General features: G+C 39.3%; 1 protein-coding gene and 1 long non-coding RNA gene across 3 annotated transcripts; both read right to left on the reverse strand.

The window, feature by feature from the left end:
- Positions 1-6,146: 6,146 nt before the first annotated feature.
- LOC139695327 (uncharacterized) lies at positions 6,147-8,840 on the reverse strand. 2 transcript variants are annotated; one of them, XM_071594035.1, is made up of 3 exons: positions 8,671-8,840; positions 8,000-8,195; positions 6,147-6,562 (listed from the first exon to the last, which is right to left on the reverse strand). In XM_071594035.1, exons 1-3 carry the CDS (start codon positions 8,800-8,802, stop codon positions 6,267-6,269), a joined length of 624 nt encoding a protein of 207 aa, XP_071450136.1. In that variant the 5' UTR covers positions 8,803-8,840; the 3' UTR covers positions 6,147-6,266. The 2 variants fall into 2 exon arrangements, with proteins under 2 accessions (XP_071450136.1, XP_071450135.1); XM_071594034.1 differs by having other exon boundaries at positions 8,659-8,840.
- A 6,458-nt stretch (positions 8,841-15,298) lies between these two features.
- On the reverse strand, positions 15,299-25,112 carry LOC139695523 (uncharacterized). The gene is made up of 3 exons (XR_011702323.1): positions 25,091-25,112; positions 15,776-15,848; positions 15,299-15,469 (listed from the first exon to the last, which is right to left on the reverse strand). It is a non-coding gene; the product is annotated as an uncharacterized lncRNA (long non-coding RNA).
- Positions 25,113-25,467: the final 355 nt, after the last annotated feature.

Raw genomic sequence — 25,467 nt, forward strand, 5'->3', positions numbered from 1 at the left:
ACCAGAAATGTGGGCAGAAAACTCGTGGATTTTGCGCCATGATAACGCACCGTCGCACAGTGCTATCATCATTCGTAATTTTTTGACGAAAAATGCAACAAATACCATCCAACAGCCACCGAATTCACCTGATTTGGCTCCCTGTGACTTCTTTCTGTTCAATCGAGTTAAAAAAACCATTACGGGGAACGCGTTTTAGCAGCCGAGAGGAAGTAATGGAAAAATCGCAGGAAGCACTGATGGACATACCGAAAACCGAATATAAAAAATGTTTCGAGGATTGGATCAAGCGCTGGCATAAGTGTGTTGCAGTCGATGGGGATTACTTTGAAGGGGACAATATAGATTTAGATGAATAAACTTGTATTTTTAATTTTCTGAATAAATTCCGGGAAATTTTTGATCAAGGTAGTAGTTAAAAATAGTAGAAAACTGAAAATATTAAATTTTTCAAGCATAAAAGTCCAAAATGTATTTTACAGATGTTATTATTTCATCCATCAAGTTTTGACAGAACTTGGAATGATTGGTTCAGTGCTCCTATATAGCATAATTAAAAAGAAGAATGGCCACCATCATGAAATGATTGTATCAAGCAAAGTGTATGCATACAAAATCTCTTAATAGTCAAGTATTCAAATTTTGTTGGATGGCATTGTCAAATAATTGCCATCGGAATAGAAAGTAATAACTTTAAATTCTTACTGGTCAACAGTTCATAAAAATTAAATAGGTGTCTTTTAATTTTTGCATAAACCTTTGAATGCTACTTTTATCACATTAAGTTTGGGGGTAAATTAAAGGTCAAGTTAAGGGCTAACATTATAAGTTTAAAATTAATATGAACATCAAAATTTTGAACAATAATATTTCGAATAAAATTCCATAATTTCAACCTGTGCACCAATTGTTTTTTGTCGGTAAGCGCTGCTAGAGATTTGTTCCTTAGGATGGCTTCCAATAATTAGTTTATTGTCACTATAAACGAATTTCAGTAGTTATATGTTAACAGTGGAAGTTAATTAAATTTATGAGCTTAAGTCATAGGTTTACGGGAAGGTTGCTCTTCAGCGGAGGAGCCTGAATCTGGGTGGAGTAGCGAAAACTCGCGGTGCCAATGGGGCCGCACGGATTCGTCCGAATGCAATATGAGGCGGAGTGAACGAGAGGCCGCCGGAGTACGATCCTTTGATGGGGGAGAGGTGACGTTGCGGAAACCGGAGAATTGGAAGGTTGTCTCGCGCAATAGCGGGGACTACTTAACGCTGCGGCGAGGGATGGGAGAAGCTAAGGCAAACCTCATCCCCGTCACCAACAGGTATCAGGTGCTATCGGAGGATAGCCCAGCGGTATCTGCAGCCACTACCTCCGTCCCTGTGAGAGCATCACCCGGACGGAACCGTCGGAGTGGGAAGGTGGGGATCCTTGTGACAGGCAGCAGTAACGTCAGACGTGTAATGGTCCCATTGCGGGAGAGGGCAGACCATTAAGGGGTGAGCCAGCGCCTGACGGCATGGTGCATTCCTAGTGGAGGCGTTCTCCAGGTGACGAAGGCGGTTGGAGCAGTGGCTGCGGGCACAAAGTGTCCCTGGCTGCGACTCGTGGCTCATGTTGGCGTCAACGATGCCGTCGACCGTGGATCTGAGGAGATTCTGAATTCCTTCAGGGAATTGAACTCGGAAGTGAAGCGGGTGGGTGGTGTCGAGGGGATAAATGTGACGCTCTCGATCTTCAACCATGTCCCGAGGATTGGTCGTGGACCTCTGGTTTGGAGCCGAGTGGAAGGCATCAATCAGAGGTTGAGTGGTGTCTGCAGGGATATCGGGGACTTCTTTGTCGACCTTCAGCCGGCGATCCCATCGTGTAGGAAATCTCAGAGCCGTTCTGGGGTTCACTACACGTCTGAAGCCGTCAGGTGCGCACGGGTAGGACATTCGAATACTGCAAGGTTTTTAGATTAGATTAAAGTGTAGGTCAGCGTGTAGATCAAAAATGGATCTCTAAAGTCTTCTATGCCAATTTATGTAGCTTAACATGAAGTGAGGTTCAGTGCTAGCAATAGTTCATTTCACACGAATCAGATAGCATCAGATGGAAAATTTTGTAAGGGATTCTATATTAATAAGAAGACGAACCTCGTTAAAAATAAAAAAAACCGTAATCCAAAGGGAACATTATCTGTATTAGTAGTAAATTGGCGAAGTTTAAAAAACAAAGTCGCAGAATACCATCACCTTATTCAAAGCAGAGGCGCAGATATAATTATTGGAACAGAAAGCTGGTTATCCACTGATATTTCCGAATGTGAAATTTTCCCAAAATCCTTTTCCATTTTCGGATATGACAGAATAAATAGAATAGGGGGCGATGTCTTTATTACGATTAAAAGTTCTTGCGTCAGCAGGGCTGAGATAATTCCGGGTAATGGTTGGGAAAGCGTTTGGTGCTCAATTAAATGTCCTCAATCCAAAAGAATGTATGTATGCGCTTTTTACAGACCACCAATCGACAGAGATAATTCAATACTAGAAATAGACCGGCAAATAAAAGGTTTCTAATCCCAACACAAAGATCAGGAAGTTACAATCGGTGGGGATTTCAATGTCCCATTTATTGACTGGAGCACATGTCCGAAAAAGTCTTAAATATAAAACAATAAAGGAATTAGTAAACACAGGGTGGTAAATGCTAAGTTTTTGCTACATGGGGTCCGAAATAAGAAGCCTAATAGGAAAAATTACCCGTTTAGCGAAGCGGATTACAATTAAGTGCGTGCTACAGAATCAATTTGAAAGAGATCACGCGCTCAACAAGTTCATTCCCAGTAAATTTATAAAAGATAACACGGAACCTAGGTGGTACAACAAGGATGTTAGAAAGGCATTACGACGTCAAAGGTTATGTCACGCAAATATGTAAAATATCAGGGTTGATATCTCTAGCGACTCAAGGAATGAGATTACTCATGATTACAGACATCTAAGACGAATGCCAAGAATGAATTTCGGAAAGTTTTAAGCGAATCTAAAAGGAAAAGTTTAGCGGATAATTTGAAAGAGAATCCGAAAGCATTTTGGTAATACATCAGAGATGTTCAGTGAAATAAGCCAACTCTTAATTCATTCAAAAGTGATAAAGGTGAAAGAGTAAACAGCAGTTTGGAAAAGGCTAACTTATTAAATTCCTACATTCAAAGCGTCTTCACCTATACTATATCTCACCGAATACTTCCGATACACTACCAAATTGTGCCGGTCAACCGATGTCCAAAATTGAAATCTCATGTAGTGGAATAGAACGTTTGCTGAAAAATAGTAAGCCTAATAACTCCTCCGGACCCGATGAAATACCCGCTCGTATATTTAAGGAACTAGCTTCGGAACTGCGCCGTATCTAGAAATAATGTATAATAAGTCGCTGGTAGAGCCCAAGTTTTCCAGATATAGGAAAACAGTTAACCACCAATATTTTTCTCACCAATATTCTGTAGCACGCACTTTAGGCCATTGTAGTCACCTTCTTTGAACGAATCAATTTTTCTTTAAGGCTTTATTTTTCGGACCGTATGTAGCGAGAATTTAGCATTTGTTTTTATTTACGTACCCTACAAGCCACCGCTGCGGTATGTGGCACGGGGTGGATACACACCAGAATAATTTTCACCCGAACATGATCCTACCGCGGTCGATCAATGTCATTATGATCCCCTATCTTTCGTGGAAAAAATGACATCTTAAATCTGTCTAATTTTATTGGCATGATCTCTCCTACCGTAGCACGATGGGGGTAATAACACATTTTCAACCTCACTGCTAAAGAGGCCTCCTTCCAACTTATGCCTGGGCTTCAAATCTGTAATTTAACCTTCGCTCTATTTAGTGATACCCAGCTCTACCCAGTGATACCTAGCTGCTCTAATATTTTGGATACGCTCCTACGTTTATCATGACAACATTTTACAAATCTAGCTCATCTACGCTGCACGCAATCCGATTCGACAATTAATTCAACTTCGCGAGGATCCCATGTACTTGCAGCATATTCTAAATGAGGCCTAATCAACGACAGATAACATTTCTCTTTGAACTTTTCATCACATTTACCCAGTACACTTCCAATAAATCCTAATTTTGTGTTAGCTTGTCCAACATTCCCCGTATGTTTCACCCAGGAGAGATCGTGAGTTAGGGTAACGCCTACGTATTTAATTGAGTCTACACATTCCATTTCGGTGTCCCTAGCACTTTCACTTTTTAAGTTTAATTCTAATTGCCAAGTGCCACACAAGCGTTGTATAACGTTAAGGTCATCTGAAAAAGCTGCCCCGCCCTCAGGATCACGAATATCATGGTAACCCACTGCATCGCCAGCAAATAAACGTATCTTACAAATGACTACAAGTCCATGTCGTTAACGTAAAGTAGGAATAAAAGAGTTCCGATAAAAGTTTCTTGGGGAACATCCGAAGTAACTTCTACTATATTTGAGCTATATCCAACTATCACTACTCTTTGTGGCCGGCTAATTAAATAGGGATTACGTCTTTAAATATTAGTGTTACGTTATCCGTTTTCTAATTTCTGGGAACATTGTGATCTACCAGCGACCTCTTCAATATTATTTCTAGATGCGGCGCAATTTCCGAAGCTATATCCTTAAATATACGAGTGGGTATTCGCCACCGTCATCGAGCTCGGAGGATTTATCAGGCTTAATAGTTTTCAGCAAACGTTATATTCCATTATATGACGATTCAATTTTGGGCATCGCTTGACCAATTTGGTAAGCTGTCGAAGGCATTCGGTGAGACATTAGGGAAGACTGGACATGCTGCGCGATCAAAAATAAAATGAAACAAACCGTCAACAATCGAAGTGTTCTGGCTACCGTGTTTTGCGATCATAAAAGTGTGTTGAATGTTTAGTATATCAGCCGGTGACAACGATTAATGCAGCTGTTTGATGTGAAACCATACTACGTTTGTGGAGAGCCATTCAAAACAAAAGTGAAGGTATTCTGACTTCTGGAATTGCTCTGATCCATGACAACACCCGTTCTCACAGTGCTGGCTCAACCCAACGGCTCCTTGAGCTAAATAGGGTATTTTCAATCACCCGCCATGCAGTCCCGATCTAGCGCCGTCAAAATTCACATCTTACCATGTTTACCAAATACTATTATGAATGGAGACATACGGTCTCTGTCAAGTATCCTACTTGGCGAATTACAAGGTATGATGTCAGCTCCTGACTTCCTAGTCACAAATAGCATTAAATTATCTCTGAAACTATTAATACTCATCTGCCTAGAGATAACACCTAGTATTTTCTTCAATTTTTGAGCGTATTTGCGTCTTCTTCAAATATTGTTTCGTTAAAATTTTTGGTGACGTTTTGCTTGCGCAAGCCTTTTATTCACTCTTCTTCGGCATTAACTCGCCTACTCGCCTATTAGGTCGTGGGTTCGATTCCCACCTAGGTGGATTTCCTTCCATCTAGGGCTTGGTTGTATGTGATTGTCTTCAATGTAATGTCTGTAATGTAGGGTTAGGTGGAAGAAGGGACTATTAGTCTCAACCTCGCCCAATTAAGTCGATAAATAAAATAAATAAATAAACTCGCCTACTATACTGGGGTGGTGACCTAACACCCCCCGCCACACGCTCTTGCGGGTTATAATGTAGATGTAAATGTATTTCCTTAATCATTCCCCTCTGCCGGTCACTTCGTTCACACGGCATAACCTTTACCACAGTAATACCCTTACCCTCGATCCCACCCCAACCTAACCTAGTCACCGCACAAACGACAAGGCTTACAATTGTTTTCCTCTACTCCGCCACAAATCTTCCCCCTCCCTCCCTCCTCTTGCCTTCCACATTGGTATCATTTTTATCCCATGGACTACTTTTCTCCATTATCACGACTGTAAGCCTACTAAAAGGCTTTTTTTCATCGTACTTGATTGAGTTTCAAACCTGTTGCGCAAATTTCTTTACCAATTTGGAAAAGTTTAGTTTTTGCTCTACCGAGAACGGACTCCCACGAATACACCCCGAAACCCGTGATTTATGTCCCCAATTGGTATCATCGGCTGCTAGAGGAAAGGAAATGAAATACCACGCTTCATATAGCATTTTGCTGGTTTTTTATAATTTGAAATTCATTCATGATGCAATTACAGTCACAACTAGTTCCTGATCAGAGAGATATTTTTATGCGGAACTTAGCGAGTGATTCGATAACAGAACTGAAACGAAACAAATTTTAGCAGTCACCTCTGGCAAGCACAGAAGCTTCCTCCAGATCAACGTCAAACTTCTTAAGCCGTTCGGCCGCTCTCAAGAGAACATCCTCGAGCACTCGAGGATTCGAGTTTCCCGGTCGGGGCGGGCTTGATTCGACCTGCAGGGGTGAGGTGACCACCGTATCATTCCTGCCGACAGCAATTGGTCTGCGGGTCAAAACGGCCAACCACCAGAAGCGAAGGGGGCGGTAGCACACGGCCATTGTCATGAAATTCTCAGGATCCAAGTCAACAACGACAGCGCCTCCATCGATTTCTGGAAATGAATATGGACTATTAGAATTTAAAAATAGGGACGAAGGGTGACCGGAGAAGGGGGTGGGAGGGGATATATAGGCGGATATTGGATGGATTCAGTGGGCTGAGTTCAGCCCGGGAGGTTTAAATGAATGGAACACACAGATATGCGCCATCTCGCGGTTTCTCAACACTATGCTACCTCAGGATTTGGGAAGTTTCAATCACCGAAACAGAGAAGCAGTCATCAAAAGATTGGTCGTAGGAAGCAGTGTGATTAGGGATGGAATAATTAAAGAAGGTGGGAAATCAAGTGGAGTAGCGATGATTATTCATGCGGAGGGAAAGTTGGCTGTTCTTAGAGGATGGGAGCATTTGCAGCGTGGGCGGTTTTATGGTGTGGAGAGGGTTGGAGAAGAGATACGGGGGCCCGCATGTGGTCTCTTGGACTGGAAGATGTCTCACAAGTTCGACGGACATTTAAACGAGACGGAGGGGCAATGCGGGAATATAAGTGATGTGGACTGATTATTATGAATAAATGGGAAGAGTTAACGGAAAATATGTTTAATTTTGTAGGCCCGGGAAAGAAAGTGGTGATTAGGTTAAGGAATTTTGGGCGGTTTTATTTAGGGAGAGGATTGTATTGGTTTGACGGTTTGAGGATTTGTTAATGGATGATAATTTAAATGATAAGGACTTGTAAGCTGACTTTCAGCTTGGCCACATGCACTTCGCTGCCGTCTTTCATTGCATTTTTACCGCGAGGGTACACACAGAGTCTTTCACACACTTTCGGGGTTCCAATAATATCGCTGCCTCTTGTTGCCCAGTGCACGCAATATCTGTGGTCATGGTGTCGCAATTGCAACAGTGGGTGAGAAGGTTTAGCATAGAACTTTCTTTTAAAGATAGTTTATAATCCATTTTAAAATGAATCAAATCAAATCAGTTGGACAATGAAAAATATAAAACATTATTAATATTTACTTAAAAATAATTAGATGATTATATAAAACGTTACAATTACTTTTTCGTATGTTTAGTAATGCTTCTCTCGTGATTTTATACGCCATTATAACCATAATCCGTGATTTGTAATAAAATCAAAATGTATAATCAAAAATCAATGTGCATAAAATGGCTACTACTTAAGTTAAGGTGGTTTGAGTGCAATTTAATTGTTATAATAATCTTTTCTAAGAAACATAGTGGAGAAAATATATCACCATTCTAGATTTGTAAAACGTAGGAATAATAAACTTGGCAACATGTCGAAAATATTAAAGGATCTAGGCTGGTAATCACTAAAGGAGCGATGTTTAAATTAGGGATTAAACTTCTTGCATATATTTGTTTAAAATTAAGAAGTAAAAAAACAGCAGTGGACAAATATGCCACTTAATTCGGGCAATATAAGATACAATCAGGATTGCTTTCATAAAAATCAGAATACCTGGTATCTCCCATTTCCAAGGATCAGAAGTATTCCGGATTTCAACAGTCACATTCTCTTGCTGAAACTGGCTGTTGCCCGACATGAGCAAGTGCGTCCCATTTATTTCATAAAATGTCACGTCGTCGCATTTGAGCAGCTCATTTTTATGACTTAAATCATCGATAGTGGCGATGATCAACCATTCACCTAGAACCTGCATTCAAGTTGCTATTTTAATTTGACGACTTAATTTTTGTTAAAGTTCAAATTGGAATATAACTTATATTAAATATTAATTAATAATTTAAGGGCAATAATAATTAATAAAAGTTAATATAACTCGGCTAACCGTTTACGTAAAATGTCTAAAAAAAATCAATACTTTTTTCAATGTTAATTTAAAAAACGAGTTGAAGACATTTGTTATAACTGCTGGCTATAGAAGTAACCTTGACCAACTCAATTAAAAATTACTAGGCTGGCAATACATTACAAAACATCATCGAGCATTCAAATCGTGGGAATGTAAATGTAGTCTTTATATGTTCAAATTTAAATACAAAAAATCCTCTTCAAAAGACGAATTGATTAATATCAGCTTGCGACCGGGCGTCAAAGGAGGGCTTGTAAACATTTCTCTGTCACTAGAAGTAGTTAACCCAATGGCACTGGCTTACACTTTTTCTAACCTCAGTCAAATTTAAAGAATGAGTGGTGCTAACTTGGTGACCACAGGGCCAAAATTTTTCTTCCGAAGAACACGACCCTGATGCCAAGAAAACTGTAACGAAAATCGCAACAATTTCTAAGGTACCAATCATATTGCGTATATGTGCTAAAGGTCACTAGGCTTCTTGATTTGGAGGCCGCTCGCAAACAACTGGTTGCCTGGAGAGGAAGTTGGCACAACAAAGTCGCAACGCCATTTGCCTTATCTTCATGAGCATTCGTATCATTCTTCCATATGGTACAGATTACCATACCCCGACGAAGGAAGCGGAACAAATAACGCAATTAAAAACCAAGGACAAATAACGCAACTAAATGCTGGTAATTAAGCGGCAGTTTTTGTAATATTTAATTATTATCATTAGGAGTTAAGTTACCCCTCTAGGTTACATTCTATCATACTTAAACAAAATATTGCCCTCCACTCAAAAGATAACATTTTCACTATCGCTGCATGAGTATTGGAGCTGGAGAATCGGGCCCATGAAAGCAGTGGCGCAAAGGCAAATCATCCAAATCAATAAATCAAATATTATTATAAGCATTCTACCGTTTCAGATAGGGTTTTCATAGACGCAAACTAAAAGGATTTCAAAGGGATTCGATAATTCAATAAAAAAAGTTCACCGTTAAAAATTCACGCAACTGGGATATCAAGAATAGATGTTATCTGCATTAACAGTTACCCGCCTAAGTTTAAAAAATATAGTAACTGAATATCATCACCTTAATCTAATCACAGGCACACATGTAATTTTTAGCAATCTGAAGTTTTGCAGGAATATTGCCAACCCCCACGGCCTTATTTGATTTAATCTACCTTAATGCCCTTTCTATCTCATCGTCGAGTACGCCTGGACCTAAGCTATCTTCATCTACATCATTTTCTCTTTCTTTCTAACCTTGCTGGCATAAGTTCTTTACCACACTGTTCTTCTATATATTCCTTCAATCTCTCTTAGATCTTTTGTTTCAACTATAATCTCACCCAACTTATCTACAACTGTTAGCGCAGATATTCCCTTCTTACTTCCCGAAAGTGATTTAACACTGCTGTATAGCGCCCCAATTACACCTTTCATCGGCAAACTTTCCATATTCTCGCACTGTGCCTTCATCATGATTCCTTTGCTTTATTTATTGCCCGTCTCTATTCATTATTTAAATCTTTGTACTCCCTTCTGTCTAACTTTGTGTTTCAATTCTTTCAATTCCTTCTCTAATCCAAATTTTTAATCATCTCATCTTTGATCTATGGTTTCCTTGTCCTTTTCCCATCAACGGTTCTCATTGTTTCTTATTTGGCTTTTGATATCCCTTTTTTGACATATTTTCATGTTTTTCGATAGTTATCAGCGCTTTTCCCTCATTCATAGTTTTCTGTACAGCGTTCTAATCCCCATTTCTTTTTAATCTCGTAGTTAATGCTTCTTTATTCCATTTTCTAACCCGTCGCCCCTGCCTTATCCTTTGGAAATGGGCTCTACACTTCATAAGAACTAAATTGTGACCAGAGTCCGCATCCGCTCCCAGGAAACAGTGCGAATTGACCACACTGCTCCTAAACCTATGCCTGACTATAATATAATCTAACTGATACCTTTCTGAGTCATCTGGAATTTTCCATGCATACCTACGCCTTTGGTGTCTAAACCAAGTGTTGGAGATGACTAACCCCTGTCTCCTCCAGAATTCAATTTATTTCTCCCCTCAGTCATTCCTCGTGCCTACACCGTAGTCCCCCCTTCCCTTCATCGTGTCTTCCTTCGCCTACCGTCGAATTCCACTCCCCCATCACTATCAAAGGTTTCCCTGCAGGAACGCACGTGATTATGTCCTCTATCTGATCGTACATCCTATCGACTTCTTCCTCTTTATGGTTGCTCAGTGGCATGTACGTATATCTGAACAATGACCAAGTTCGTCAGGCCAATAAAAATAATTACGAAGAACTCCTATACCGGTATTTCGGTCACCAGGTGACCATCAACGGGGAGAAAATCAAATAGGGCACTTGAACTTGGAGGAAGAATGTGCACCAGGCACTGTCCAAAGTCAAGATGGTGTTCAGGTCGGGGGGTGAGGTATATATACCTGGAGGGGCAAGGGGGGAGGGGTAAAGTGATGGTCGGTAGGTGGGGGGGGGGAGTTTGTTGATGTCACGTGGGAAGGAATGGGGGAAGAGTGGTGGCTATTAAGAGGTTTAAGATTAGAGAGGCTATTAAGGGTTCCATAAACACGTAAGAAGAGTGTTACGGTTCGAGTAAGTGACCTTGGTGCCAATTTGTTTAAAGACCTTATTAAGGCCTCGGGTTAATGTGGGGTAGAAAGGTAATGCGATAAATTTATCATTTTTGTCTTCCCGTTGTGGTAGGAGTGTAGTATGTTTATTGGCAAGTTTTCTTTTTTTGTTTCTAACTAATTTGTCTATAATTTGGGGTGTGTATCCGTTGTTAATGGCTATTTGTTTGATGTTTTCCAACTCTTTGAAATAGCGTTGTTTGTTGAGTGGTGTCGTCAGTAGTCTGTGTATGAGAAAATTAAAAGTTGCCATTTTTTGTTGAAAGGGGTGGTGTGAATCTGCTTTGATGTAGTTGTCGGTGTGGGTCTGTTTTTGGCCTAACATACTTTCAATTCAACCAAAAATTTTACAAACAAACGCAAGGCACAGCTATGGGAAATCCTCTTTCCTGCTTTGCCGCTAACATCTTCCTACATTACTTTGAAAATGACTGTAGACACACGTTTGACTATTACCCCAACACTTGGCTAGATACGTAGACGACATTTTTGACACCAGCAAGTGTGACATAAATGACTTTTTGGACCGGCTGAAGAAAAAACACGATTCCATAAAAATCACCTTTGAAGTCGAACAACATAACTCACTGCCTTTCTTGGACATACTAGTAAGTAGAAACCAAGAGGGCTTAGAGTTTGACATTTTTAGAAAACAGACCCACACCGACAACTACATCAAAGCAGATTCACACCACCCCTTTCAACGAAAAATGGCAGCTTTTAATTTTCTAATACACAGACTACTGACGACACCACTCAACAAACAACGCTATTTCAAAGGGTTGGAAAACATCAACCGGGCATCATCAACAGTTCACTTTTTAACTTCGTTAGTCATTTCAGAAACAGGCAGCCCCCTCTTAATAGCCACCACTCCCCCCCACCTACCGACCATCACTTAACCCCTCCCCCCTCCAGGTATACCTCACCCCCCGACCTGAACACCCACTTAACTTTGGACAGTGCCTGTTGCACATTCTTCCTCCAAGTTCAAGTGCCCTATTTGATTTTCTCCCCGTTGATGGTCACCTGGTGACCGAAATACCGGTATAGGAGTTCTTCGTAATTATTTTTATTGGCCTTAGGATCTTTTTCCTTGAGATTATTTCTTTAACAGCCAATAGCTCCACATCCTCCATTTTTACCAAGTTCGTCGCTTCTGCTTATACGAGGGCGGTTAATAAGTACCCGTGTAAGAAATGAGGAAACCATTTTTTCCAAAAAAACATTTTTTTGATTTTTCAACACAGTCTCCTTTTAGAAAAATACACTTCTCCCAACGTTCCGGCCATTCTTTAACCCCTCCAAAAAATAGGATTTGCCGAACTCTCCAAAATACGCCTCTATCTCGGCGATAACTTCCTCGTTTGAGCGAGAAACGTCTTTAATCGTAGCAGTCCATTCGCGATAATGTCCTTGCCCGGGTTGGTTCCCCTTTCACCAATAGAACTGTAAAATTATGCACTTTATTTGATGCACCTTAAGATAGAATGCAAAATTTTGCGGAATCGTTTCAGAGAATGCAAGTATCAACGTATTGACAAGGGAAATTATAATTGAACATGAAGAGAATTCGACAGTGACCGTGCGCAATTGTTATCCTGTCCCTAGAGACCCGAAACGATGTTCATCGAATCAACCCCAGCAGAGTGTAACGACTTTGAATGATTAATTTTTAAGATCGAAAAGTGAATGGCAAATACATTTTTGAAACAATAAGTTTTTATAGAATGAGCATAAATGATAAGCTAATCGATAGCGATATAACTAAAAATCGCAGCCATATCATCGTGAGCTTCCGTCCCCAGTAATTTAAACGTGGTATAAAATAAACGGGATACTGTCAAGAAAAACCATCACCGACCCACTTTGTAAAATATTTTTAACCACAGGTTTCCTATTTTAACCGCCAATAATTAATTACATTCACGAATTCATGTTAATGAATATTTGAAATTGTTTGAAATAAAATATTTATAGATAGGCTCAAAAAGTTACGAATACGTCAATAAGGTAACCTTCCTTGCAGCCTTCCTCAACATGGATTCGATTTCTCACAAATGCACCTAGAGACTGAAACTGCGTCGTGGTAAGTGCACTATAATCCACAATTAAAATGCAACGCCCAAGAACACGCTTGAATTGTTTACACCAATAATAAAAATTACTTCAGATCACATTACCTTTATAATTCCTCTCTGGCTGGACGCCCGGTAATCTTCGTTGGCAGATGATCGTTGGTTCTGTCTTTCCTAAGAGTTGATTATTCTCACGTTGCCAGTGATATAAAATTATGACGACTTGAAAATTTACCATCACGTACGCCTGTTCTTTATGCAATGTGTGAAATTGCGAGATCCTTGACAAATATAAGGATTATTATCTACAAAATGACCACCACTGACGAGCATCGTTTGTTGGCTTCCTTTCAAATTAATTTAAATGGTTTTCGGTGCTCTTTTGTTTTAAATTATGGCGTCATCAAGTTCACACGTAGAGCCTCCTGGGGTCACGGTCAATACACCTTGACCTGACTTTTTTTCCACCATTTTTCTTGGACCAAAGAGGTTTACTATATGCAACGTGATGATGAAAGCAGGAGAATATATGAATATAGAATCATTCGAACCAAGCACCACTCACACATTCACACAGGTTAGCTATTACAGGCTAAAATACCAGTGTAACTGGTTAGGTCTACACAAACCCATTAACCTATCCGTTTGCTAGTTACCAATGCATTCACACTTACTCCTAAATACTCGCATCCAAGCACACAATGTGTATCCCACGAGTGTTTTAAAATGTGTTTCTAAGTGATTGGAAGTGTGACAGTCGTCAAATTAACATCCATAATACATAGAACCCTTTACATTTAAAACAGGTACAACATTACACAAGCAAGGTACAAAAGTAAGCACAAAACTTCTCAGGCTCTTCTTCACCATCCATGGAGGCCTCTGTGCATATCGTCGGTGCGCCCGGCCTAAAATGACGTCATAACTACAATTACTACAGGGACTGCCACATACTTTTTTTTCGTGGGAATACCGTAGAATATATTTTCAATGACCATGTTTTGATTTATTAGAATGCATTGTTTGTTAGGTTTTCCTCACTGGACAAAATATACTAGACATTATTAATATCTCCTAATGTTTTCTATTATGAAAATAATATCATATTACATAACAAATTAAAAAAAACAGGTATGATAACAGTCTATAAACTAAGCTATATATTTTACACAAACTCATTTTTCATTTCATAGAATTAAACGAATTAATTATGGCCAAATGTTATGATTATTTTTGTCACTAAAAATTAAATCCTGTGATAAATTCTTATCACGGCAAGTAAAGTTAAAACTTTTAAGTTTCTAAATCACAGGCAATGAAATAAAGAAAAAATTGTTTCACCGACTGACCTTTAAAAGATTTTATTGTAATATCATATATTTTTCAAATATGAGGAAAATAAAAGCAATGGATAGGTTTAAATATATCCTAATAATCAGGAGAAAGTCCAAAAGAATGTATTTGAAAATTTAAATAATGACGTCGTGTATTGGACATTATTCTACGGTAAAAAAATTGATTCATGCAAAAGTCTTTAACAAAAAGAAACTAGATAACACAAAAGACCAATAATTCTTTGATTAAAATAGAATCATACATAATACCCAGATCTTAATTTGTGAATATTGTAGGGCAAGGCGTTTTCTCTTAATTTTAGAAAACCTAAAAGTAAGAATTCGTTTGTTTCTGCCGACATAATTTTTATATATCTCTAGAAAGTACCTCACGATAGGGCAAAAAGAAACTGAAATGGGCTATTTCCTTTCTCCCAAAGATTCTAAAGAATTAACAACAAAAATAACTACAAAAATAGCCACTGCTCAGAGCCGTTGTGCATGCCATGTTTCTTACCCTGATTGCCGGATTTCGGATGAAAGAACGTGATTTTGAATCAAAAGGAATACAGACTTTATGTGCAAGGAATGGTTCATATTTTTCAGATGCAGAACTAGGTTTAACAGAAATATGTTCAACGAAACGCGATCTGTCTCTAAAAATTGCATAATAAATTAAATACTCTACCATATTTTATCAAATATAGCAAGGCGTATGAAAGTTAATGCGTATACCTTCGTAATTACATTATACTTTAATAATATATTCGTAATATTGAACCAGTTGTCATGAACCTGAATTTCGTAAGAGAAACCAAAACATTATTAAATACTCACATGATTTACGGTGATAGCAGTGTGAGAAAGAAGTTCCAAATTTCTCCCTACTTCATTCCTCGTCTCGTGTGGTCGAAGTTTTGCTGACTGGCGGGCTTCCATCCCAAGCGACAATACATAAACACATCCACAGTGTTACTTTCCTGCGGTCGATTCTTCATTAGTGTGTCCATGTTTTCTCCAATCATCAAACAAAGTCGTGGTTAGTCCTTCGGGAGATTACAAAGGACAATCAAATAACCCACAGGATGAGAAGGATGCCAACGATTAAAACTCTTTTAGCAGGAAAAAAATTAAAAACCTTTATGAAATTACCATGCAATTTATATCAATAACTTAAATAACATCAACAAACTCTATGATTGTCAATTTACCACAACAAGGCGTATATGAAGTGAAATATAATATAAAGTTTAGAAAGCCATTATATTGCTTCGTTTGAACATGTAACACCCTGATATCCGCATCTAAATATAATAAGGAATATCAAAACACTAACAGAATACTCCACTTACCATGGCGTAACGAAAACTGGCCCGTGGCATTTCTCCCCTCATTCCACGGGATCGTTGGTTCATGTCAATCAGCCTGAAAGAGAGCCGATTAGTATATAACAAAAAATACATTTGGGTTGAGTGGTCCCAAAGATTAAAACTCCATCGACCATAACCGACTTGGAAGAACGACAAATTGCCGAACACCAATCCACGCCATAGGGGAGAAAGAATCAATCACTCAGAGCCACACAAACCGTAAAATTAAAATTAATCGCGGAAATACGCCTAGCCGTAATCGATATATATTTGACCCTAAAAGTCCAAATCTACACCTATCGCTCCCCCCCCTAGGCGTAAGTCCATTGTCCATGAAAGTGTGTCCATCCTCCATATCAGTGAGTTCTATCGTCACTTCTCTCTCCTTTCGACGTGTCTCTTGGCCCATGTCTTTTCATCTGAAAGAAAGCGGATTAGTTGACACACAAAAATACACTTGTTTGAGTGCTCCCAATGATCAAAACTCCCTCGAACATAAAAGAATTGGAAGAACGACAAATTGCCGAACACCAATCCACGCCATAATGGAGGAAGAATCAATTACTCTGAGCCACGCAAACCATAAAATTAAAATTAATTGCGGAAATACGACTAGCCCTAATCGATATATATTTTTGCCCTAAAGGTCCAAATTTAATTTTAACGCCGCCGCGCCTTTACTTCCGCAGTTGTTTTCTTCTTTCTTCTTTACTAGTCTTTTTATCTGTAAGAAAGCGGATGCGTACGTAAATACATAAAAGTTGTAATATACAACGAGTTGCCGAACCATTTTTGACTCTCAATCATTTTTATGTAATTTTTCATCGATCGCAGTTTTTTTACAGTATGGCATCTTGCTGCAGTAAATGGTATTAGTTAACGGTTGCATTTTTATGGTCCCCTTTTGGTATACCAATTTGTCCCTATATCCAACGGATCCGTGGATTTGTATCATAAAAGCACCTTGCTTGTATACCAGTACTGGTTGGTTTTTATTTACATTTCACCATCTTATACCCTGTAGCCTGACATACTATATTTGTGTGTAGTGGCTCTTGAACTGAGCATTTTCACACAATGCATTGCAAGGTTTTGCTTCTTTTACCAATTTCCTGAAATGGCAAGTCTGTTTTTTTACCGCAGCTTGCAAAGAATTCAACGTGTTGAGATGTGTTTCTTCATCTCAATTATCTTTTCTGGTGCTGTTCGTTTTTTGAATTATTTTCCATGCTTCCTGCAACAAATTAGAAAAAACTTATCTTAGTTATATTGTGATTGATTCAACAAATATAAAAACCTATTCAATTTGGCAATATTTAATTTTATTTTCATTCCACATTACTACTCTGTTTCGAATAAATTTATATATTTTAGACTGTATTTGCATCAAAATTACACTCACAAATGTTTACGAGTATTTGGTGGTATTAAATATTCATCGCGGTAAGTTATGATTATTTTTACTGACTGAAGAAATAAAACATGAAAAATTATGGCTCTCTTTTTCACTTTGCCACAGTCATGAATGGTATGAAATTGAAAGGAATGTAAATGCAATTGAATTATACTCTTCTGAATAAGTAATGAAAGCACAGTTTTTAAGTAACAGTGTGCTAATAGCGATGGACAAGGACCTATTACTTAAATGGCTAACAGATTGCAAAATTAAAATCAAATCATTTTCTATGTCATATTCAATGCTCGCCGCATCAGCAAGCATCAGTTTAATGGAAATTGGGTGATAACCAGGAGGATTGTATTGAAGAGAATTAAATGCGGGAGCGCTCTGCTTCGCTAGTTTTTAGCAGGAGGGAAATATAAATGCAGTCATAGTTTCACCTACCACATTAACTATCCCATTCCTCAAGGCTTGTGGCATTTACGTACACAATATGAACAGTTTGCACAATGTTTCTTGATCCTGAGTGATTTATCTTTGAAAGACTACTGTTATAATTTACTGTCTGCATTATTCCTATTGCGTCAGTTGTTGATTCGTGACCAAATATCTTAAAGAACTGTAGTATTCATGTAACACACCCACGAGAGTTGCAAATGCTAAAAAGAGCTTTACATGAAAAAACGATCTGATGCTCTTTAAAGTTTCACCAAAAAAATGCACTTTAAAAAGTCACCTAAAATAGTTTAGTACTTTTTGGCGATCGAATAGATTGCGATACGATCAAGTGCGTTACGTCTCCCCATCGTTCTCCATAAATCATAATTGCAAGTGACATAATACTCTTAGACATATGATGGATGCGGCACTTAAGCTATTACCCTGTATCTTAGATAATGAATAGAAATCTTCAAAGAAACTGCGGGAGATGCCGCAACAGTAACTTTTAACGGAGTCATCCGCTATGTGCATTTCAATGCAACAATTTCAGAGCATAAAAATCATTCGCCTTGACTGGGACTCGAACCCAGATCCCTCAATATCCTTAAAGGAACTAGACGTTATGACGAAATACCGTACATACAATGTCACATGCATTCGTAGTCGTGCGCGAGGCGCCACTGTCCACGAGGTTAAAGCCAACTTTAAACACTTATGGTGTTTTCCCTTTGACAAATTCAAAGAAACTGCGGGAGATGCCGCAACAGTAACTTTTAACGGAGTCATCCGCTAATGTGCATTTCAATGCAACAATTTCAGAGCGTAAAAATCATTCGCCTTACAATTGTTTTGTAGGCCAATTCTTTAGTTGATTTAGTGCTTCCTTTGAGGCTCCGCATGACCCAGTGAAGCGATTTAAAGGCCTTGCCTACCACATAATCTGTGTGAAGTCCCCACCCTAAGTCTTTACTTAGGTGTACCCCTAGATATTTACAATTATCTTTTGTTACAATCGTTTCTCCCATTATTTTATATACCCTTCCCTCACCTGCCTTCCTTTTGGAGAATGAGATATGGATAGTTTTTGCAATGTTTATCTCCATTTTGTTGATTTTGATCCAGTTAGCCACGTTATCTATGTCACCCTGCAGAACATCGCGATCACTGCTGCTGCTGATTTCCCTATAGAGTATACAGTCATCAGCGAACAATCGTATTTTGGAATTGACACATTCAGCAAGGTCATTCACGTAACAAAGAAACAGAGGAGGACCAAGCACGCTACCCTGAGGTACTCCGGATGTGACGCGGGTTTCTTCTGAAATTTTGTGTCCAACACGAACCTGCTGGGTTCTATCTTGTAGGAAGGCCTTCGTCCATAGTAGTACTCTTATCAATATTTAGTTTTCCAATTTTTTCTAACAATCTGTCATGGGGAACCCTGTCGAGGGCTTTTGAGAAGTCGAGTATAACTGCATCTATTTCTTTACCTTTGTCTAAGCAGTCATATTTCCTGGCAGAGTCCAAGTAGTTGGGTTTCGCATGAGTACCCTTTGCGAAAGCCATGTTGGTATTTAAATAGCCAGTCCTTATCCTCCCAGTGGTCACGTAGATATTTTGCGACCCTCTTGTCCATTAGTTTACAGGTTACAGACGTTAGGCTAATGGGGCGATAGGTCTCTACACTGCTATTGGTCCCACCCTTAAAAATTGGTATTACATAAGCCTTCCTCCAATCATCGGGGATTTGATGATTATTTAACGTGATGTTAAAAATGGTGCGCAGATACGGTATCATTGCCTCTGACCCTAATTTGAGGGCGTCTCCAGAGATGTTGTCAGGGCCAATCGATTTATTGACTTTAAGCTTTTTTACTTTGTCCATGACTTCGCGGTCACAGATTTCCATATACTTAGGAATAACAATATTACTCTTTGAAGGTGTGATAACTAGTTCACCCGGACATGATACGTTCTCCCCTTCACAAACATGAAAAACACGTGGGGGAAGGTTTCCACTGAAATCCTTGCTAAAAACACTTCCATACCACTTGTTGAGCTCATTTGCTTTTCCTTCATCGTCTTTTATAGTGTCCCCCTTTTCGGTTTGGATCACGCCTACCTTCACCTGGCTGTTTTTTCGTCTTCTGAAGTATTTGTAAAATTTATTTGTATCGTATTTATTGAGAATGTTCACTAAGTATTCTTCTTTTGCTACCCTCTTTTCCTTATTTAGTTCTTTTACTATCGATTTATATTTGCACAGATATGGGTTCCCATACTTGATCATAGAGTGACTCCTCCTAGCCTTTCTCTTTAGCTTTTTTATTGCGCAGTTATAGTACTCGGGGTCGGTGTTACTTTTGAGAGTCATTTTTGGAACGAATTTTTCCAGCCCTTCGTTGACAATGTCTTTGAAACTGTTCCAGATGTCGTTTACACTTCCCCCTGTACAAGCCCAGTCCTGAAAACGTTCCTTCAAAAAGGTACGAAACCCATTGCTATCTCCTTTGCTGTATCTCCACACTGAATTTCTTACTACCCTATTCTCGGGTACCCGGAATTCCTATTGAATATTGATACATACCGCTGAGTGGTCGCTTATACCAGGAATTACCTCTCCTTCCGAGAACATATTGTATGGTCTAGCTAGAAACACATCAAGGATGTTCCCCTCCCTTGTGGGCTTGTTTACAACTTGGGTAAAACCCTCTCTTTGAATGAGACGATTAGCGAGCTCTTGGGCTTTCCCACCTCTTGCCGTGGGGCCACTCCAATGAACGTTGGGGAGGTTGAGGTCCCCCGCTATTAGGGTTCGACTACCTGGGTTTTCGGCGCACGAGGCGGCAAGGGCCTCTATTACCTGGAGGCCATCGGTGGGTTTTCTATAAACGGCAATGATGTTTAAGAAGTTTTTGTTATTCTCGCTTATTAATTTTACGCAGATCATTTCATGGTCCTTATCGGACCATTCTAGTACACTACGAAGGCCTTCCTTAACGCAGATAAAAACACCCCCTCCTCTCGTATCTCGGTCTCGTCGGTATATTGTAAAGCCTTTCGGAAAGATTTCATTCGAGAAGACGTCACTACTCAACCAAGATTCCGTTCCTATTACAATGTCAGCCTCGCTGACCTCAACCAAGGTCTGAAAATCATCCCGCTTATTGGTTATGCTGCGACAGTTGACCTGAAGAACTTTTAAGCCCTTACCTTGCATGAACTCATTACTGCCTGGTATGTCACTTCCTGGATCGGCATTTGGCTCAACTCCGCTCTCTTTGCAGGTCCGGGGAACATCTCTGGTTTCCTTTAGTAGTTTCCCCGTTTGGTGATCTTCTCTACAACTTCGTTTAACAATTCCGCAAATAAAAATGATCCTTTTCTATTCAACTGAATACCATCCCGTCCCAGGTGATAGTCACTTATTCGACAATTAGGATCAATGAAGGTAACCCCCATTTTGTCACACACCCATTCTATGCCTTCATTTACGTATCTGATTCTTTTGTAGTTCACGTCTCTTCTTTGAATAATACCTGTCACTACAATTTTTGAATTACTAAACTTTGATTTGGCAGCGGTACACAGGTCCCATATATAACCGGTTACGTGGTCATCAGATTTGGCACTTTTGATGTCTTTGGATCCAACATGTAAAATCACTACTTTTTCTTCTCCATGACCACTCATGTTATCGATTTGCCTCTCCAATTGATCCGTTCCAATACCCGGAAAACACTGAACGGAGGCTCCCTTCCTTCTGCAATAGTCTCCGGCAAAACGTAGGAGGGAATCCCCGATTATCATCGCCTGGGGTGCTCCCGAACGTCCGCCATTCGCCGGGCTGGCCGCCTCCGTCGCTCCGCCGTTGGCCCCTCCGCCGTCCCTCCTTTCTCGCTTGCTTCCACTCTTCGTACGCGGCGATCTCCTCTCCGCCGCGGCGGCTCGCAACCTCTCATTTTCGGCAGTAAGAGATTTAATTCTCTTATTCGATTCCTCCAACTCGGCCCGCAGCTCAGCAATGGTGATTTCCCTCTCCTTCAAGAGTCTCCGGCCCCTCTGAATGTCGCAATCACAGCACTTCCATTCCTCTTTTACACAATCCTCCAGCTTGGATTTAGTACATTTAAAATGGTACCAGCAGCTGCATGCTTGGCACTGGACACCATTTTTCAGTTTTTTACTGCACACTATGCATTTAACTTCAACAGCGCTTCCCTTACCCATTGCACCTCGCTCTGGGTCCCACGTACGGATACTTTCACTACGGGAGGAGCGGTGAACACGACCTTTCTCCTCGGCTGACCAAGGGAGAATCCCTTATCCCTAATATGACGAGGTGGTTGAATAACAAGCTATAACAAATTATGTCTCAGTTGGAACATTACGTCAGCAATGAGTTTGCAAAGTATGCATTAGTGTAGATGATCGTACTGATTGTGGTGCTATGCTATTTCAATATTTAACTGAATAATTTATTTGTCGAAGGACATAATAGCACAAAATAAAATTGCAAACTTTAAATCAACACCGAACGGGAATAAATCACATTAGCAGCAAAAAAGATATTTACTCAAAAATGCTGGGCAAATCAGATTACAAAAATCGCCATACCATTGATTGAGGCTCTCAATATCGAAATGCGTAGTAATCTCATAAACAATATCATCAAATACATCAAAAATACCCTCAACTGATGCACCATATCTGTGACATTAAAAAACGCTTTAATTAAAAAATCGCAAACCCAAACGTTCCACAAATGTATGAATTACCGAAGATACACGAACTCGGAAATAAAATCTATTATCACAGTGTTCAACTCAGCCACCCACAATTTCTCGCTAAGTGGCTCGACGCATAGTACAAACCATTTGGATCTACATCTAACATCAAAAATCCTCCTTGATAACATTCAACCCGTAAACCACCTCCAAATTGAGATTATGGTACCTTTCGAAGTAGAAAAATTATTCCAAAGTGTCCCTATTTCCATCGCTCTTGGTTACATAGCCGACTGGATAAGAAGCAGCAAGCTAATTCCGGTTGTTACCCTCACAAAAATGTGCATGGACTATATATACTGGTAGGTCAACAAATAGTATCGGCATAAAGTATAGCGATGGGCAATGCCTTCATATCGCCAAAATATTTTCTTCCGGGATTTTAAAAACGGGCGTAGCAACTGTTTTAAATTATTGCCTTTACGGCATAAGCAAAAGTGACATCCATAAAGTTAGAGAGAAAGTCCTTAACAAACGCAATGCAATTTAATTTACCCACGAAGTTGAACACGATTACACACTTCCATTTACGCATATACTTTTCATTAGAAATGACGAGAAAGTCGAATTCGACATTTACAGGAAAAAACCACCCCCAACAACCACACACAGGCTGACTCAGTCCACTTTTATCAAAAAAACATGGTAGCCATCAGTTGTTTGATGAACCGCATGATAACTGCCCCTCTAACAAAACCACGACACGACAAAGAATTAAAACACACAGTTGTAATAAATGGAAACGATCCTAAAATGTTAGAAAAACTGTTTACACCCATTAGAAAAAATTTCAATAAATACACCACACACACACACAATTGAACAAAACAGCAAATAAACAATTCATTTCCCATCCGTTTTAAACCGAACTAACAAAAGGACTCAAAAACCTATTTTTTTAAAAAGTAGACTAATATCAGGTTCTGAAACCTAAACGAAATTCGAAAGTTGTCAGGTAATCGCAAAAACGAAACGGCCTCGGTACAAGAATCCGGGTTCTCGGAGGTAAAGTGCAGCACATGTCACAAATCATTCATTGGGCAGACAACACGCAATATCAATGCTATGTTCAACGAACACTTGTCTGAACATTAGAACGGTCGTTTCAAAAAATCGGGCGTCTATATGCACATTTTCGAAACCTCCCATCCTAATACTCTTCAAGATTTATCGCTCAATAGGCACACGCATAAGTTCAAACTCGACGCCACCGAGAACTTATACTGCAAATTGAACGAGTAAGTATATCCTGATGAATAGCAATTTTAATACCCGCAAAGGTTTTTCTAAAGAGGCACTGATTTGAAGTAATCTTAACGGCTCGACAAATAAGGTCACGTTTGCAGAACATCACTTGCCTCGACGTACGTTGTCGCACGTAACTACGACACTGTTTACATTTTCAGCAACAATGATTCTCCCGCGTAAAAAAATTGGAGGACAATCTTTTAAAGAATCCTTATAGGGAAGATACATTTTGTGAGAAATTTGCAATAGGGGGAGAATAAAAAAGAGGCGAGGAAGAGACCAATCCGACGGCCAAAATATTTTGAGATAATATATAATTGTCTCAACTTACAATTATTCCTATACACTGGATTCTCCGAAGTTCCATTCCAATGGAATCCGAATTCATTCCCGCACTTCTAGACATTTCTCTGTGACCTTCCTTTTTCAAGAAATCCTTATGCACACACACACCGATCGAATTGATGAAATAAATTCAAAAACAAGAAAGAAGTTAGATAAAAGTCCAAACACTCCAGAATGTGCGTAAAAAGGTTTTCACTTTTATTATATAATTCGCTTTCAAAAGTATGCCCAACCCCTCACAATTACGGCATTGAACGTTGAACCCCGTTTGTTTTTTGCAATATAAAACTTCATTCAGTTAACTTTTCAATTAAAATACTTGCAAGTCATTGAGCATTGGAGGGTAAAAATACGTAATGTATCGTTTACCCAACGGCAGTGGAATAAGTGAAGCTGCAAGTGTTCGAAACACGGAATTTGTCGTCACTAATAGAGCAATTCCCCCAAAAAAATTTTCAATTCTAGTCTGAGACTCACAGTAAAATAGGGCGAAATGCGCAGGAAGACTCTTAGCACCCAGTAACCTTGACCACTTGCACCGCGTACGCTCAAGCAATTTGAATCACCACCGCTTTCTTGTGACAAACGTTCACACGCGTTAGACTACGGTTATTTAAAGTTTAAAGAGTATTTTAGATGACCCTTTCAGTGAGTATGGAAGCGAAATGCATTTAGATTAATCCCTGGCATTATAGGAGGAAATCAGCAATCTTAGTGAGGAAACTTTGCGACGACAGTTCATCGCGTACCACTATCTCTCCGACTTCTCGGCATTAATTATATTTTGAAATCAATCGAAAGGGCATTTCTCGTTTCATTACTCGTAAAGTATGATGTAATTTCACTTTTATCTGGCAAACTTCAAACATGTAAGTTACTAGAAATCGCACGAAAAATTAGTCAACACTAGTGTTCCATAATTACGAAGGAATAAACAGATATCCGTTGCTTTCGAAGCAATAATTATATAATTTCCTCGATCTGAAAGAATTACTCTCTTTCGCAAGTGCAACCTAGGACATAAGGCAACCAACATTAATCATAAAAGTTGCGAATATTAGACAAGTATGCACTCACCTCCATTCAACACGACGACCCACGACCATCTGAACGGATTAGTTAATCGAAGGTGGCCAAAACCGTTGGGTGACGTCATATTTTAAATTTCAAATTTTGCCGTTAAGTTAGATTATAAAAAGTAAATTAAATATACATAAATAATTATAATCAATATTTTGGTATTGTAATTTAAAACAATTTTCTCTATATTAATGAATATATTTTAATTCAATATTTATTTTGTTACGTATTTCAACTAATCGCCATAAGTATCTTATTTAACAACAAGATGGCGCCAGGGGAAGCGCTTGCGCAAGCAATCTCAGGACGCAGACTACGACACGGCGACAGCGCGCAATGGTACAGACACGTACCTGAAAAATATTGCATCGGAT

The sequence above is a fragment of the Hetaerina americana genome, unplaced genomic scaffold (genome assembly GCF_022747635.1).
Source record: "Hetaerina americana unplaced genomic scaffold, ioHetAmer1.1.p SCAF_6, whole genome shotgun sequence".
Lineage (NCBI taxonomy): Eukaryota > Metazoa > Arthropoda > Insecta > Odonata > Calopterygidae > Hetaerina > Hetaerina americana.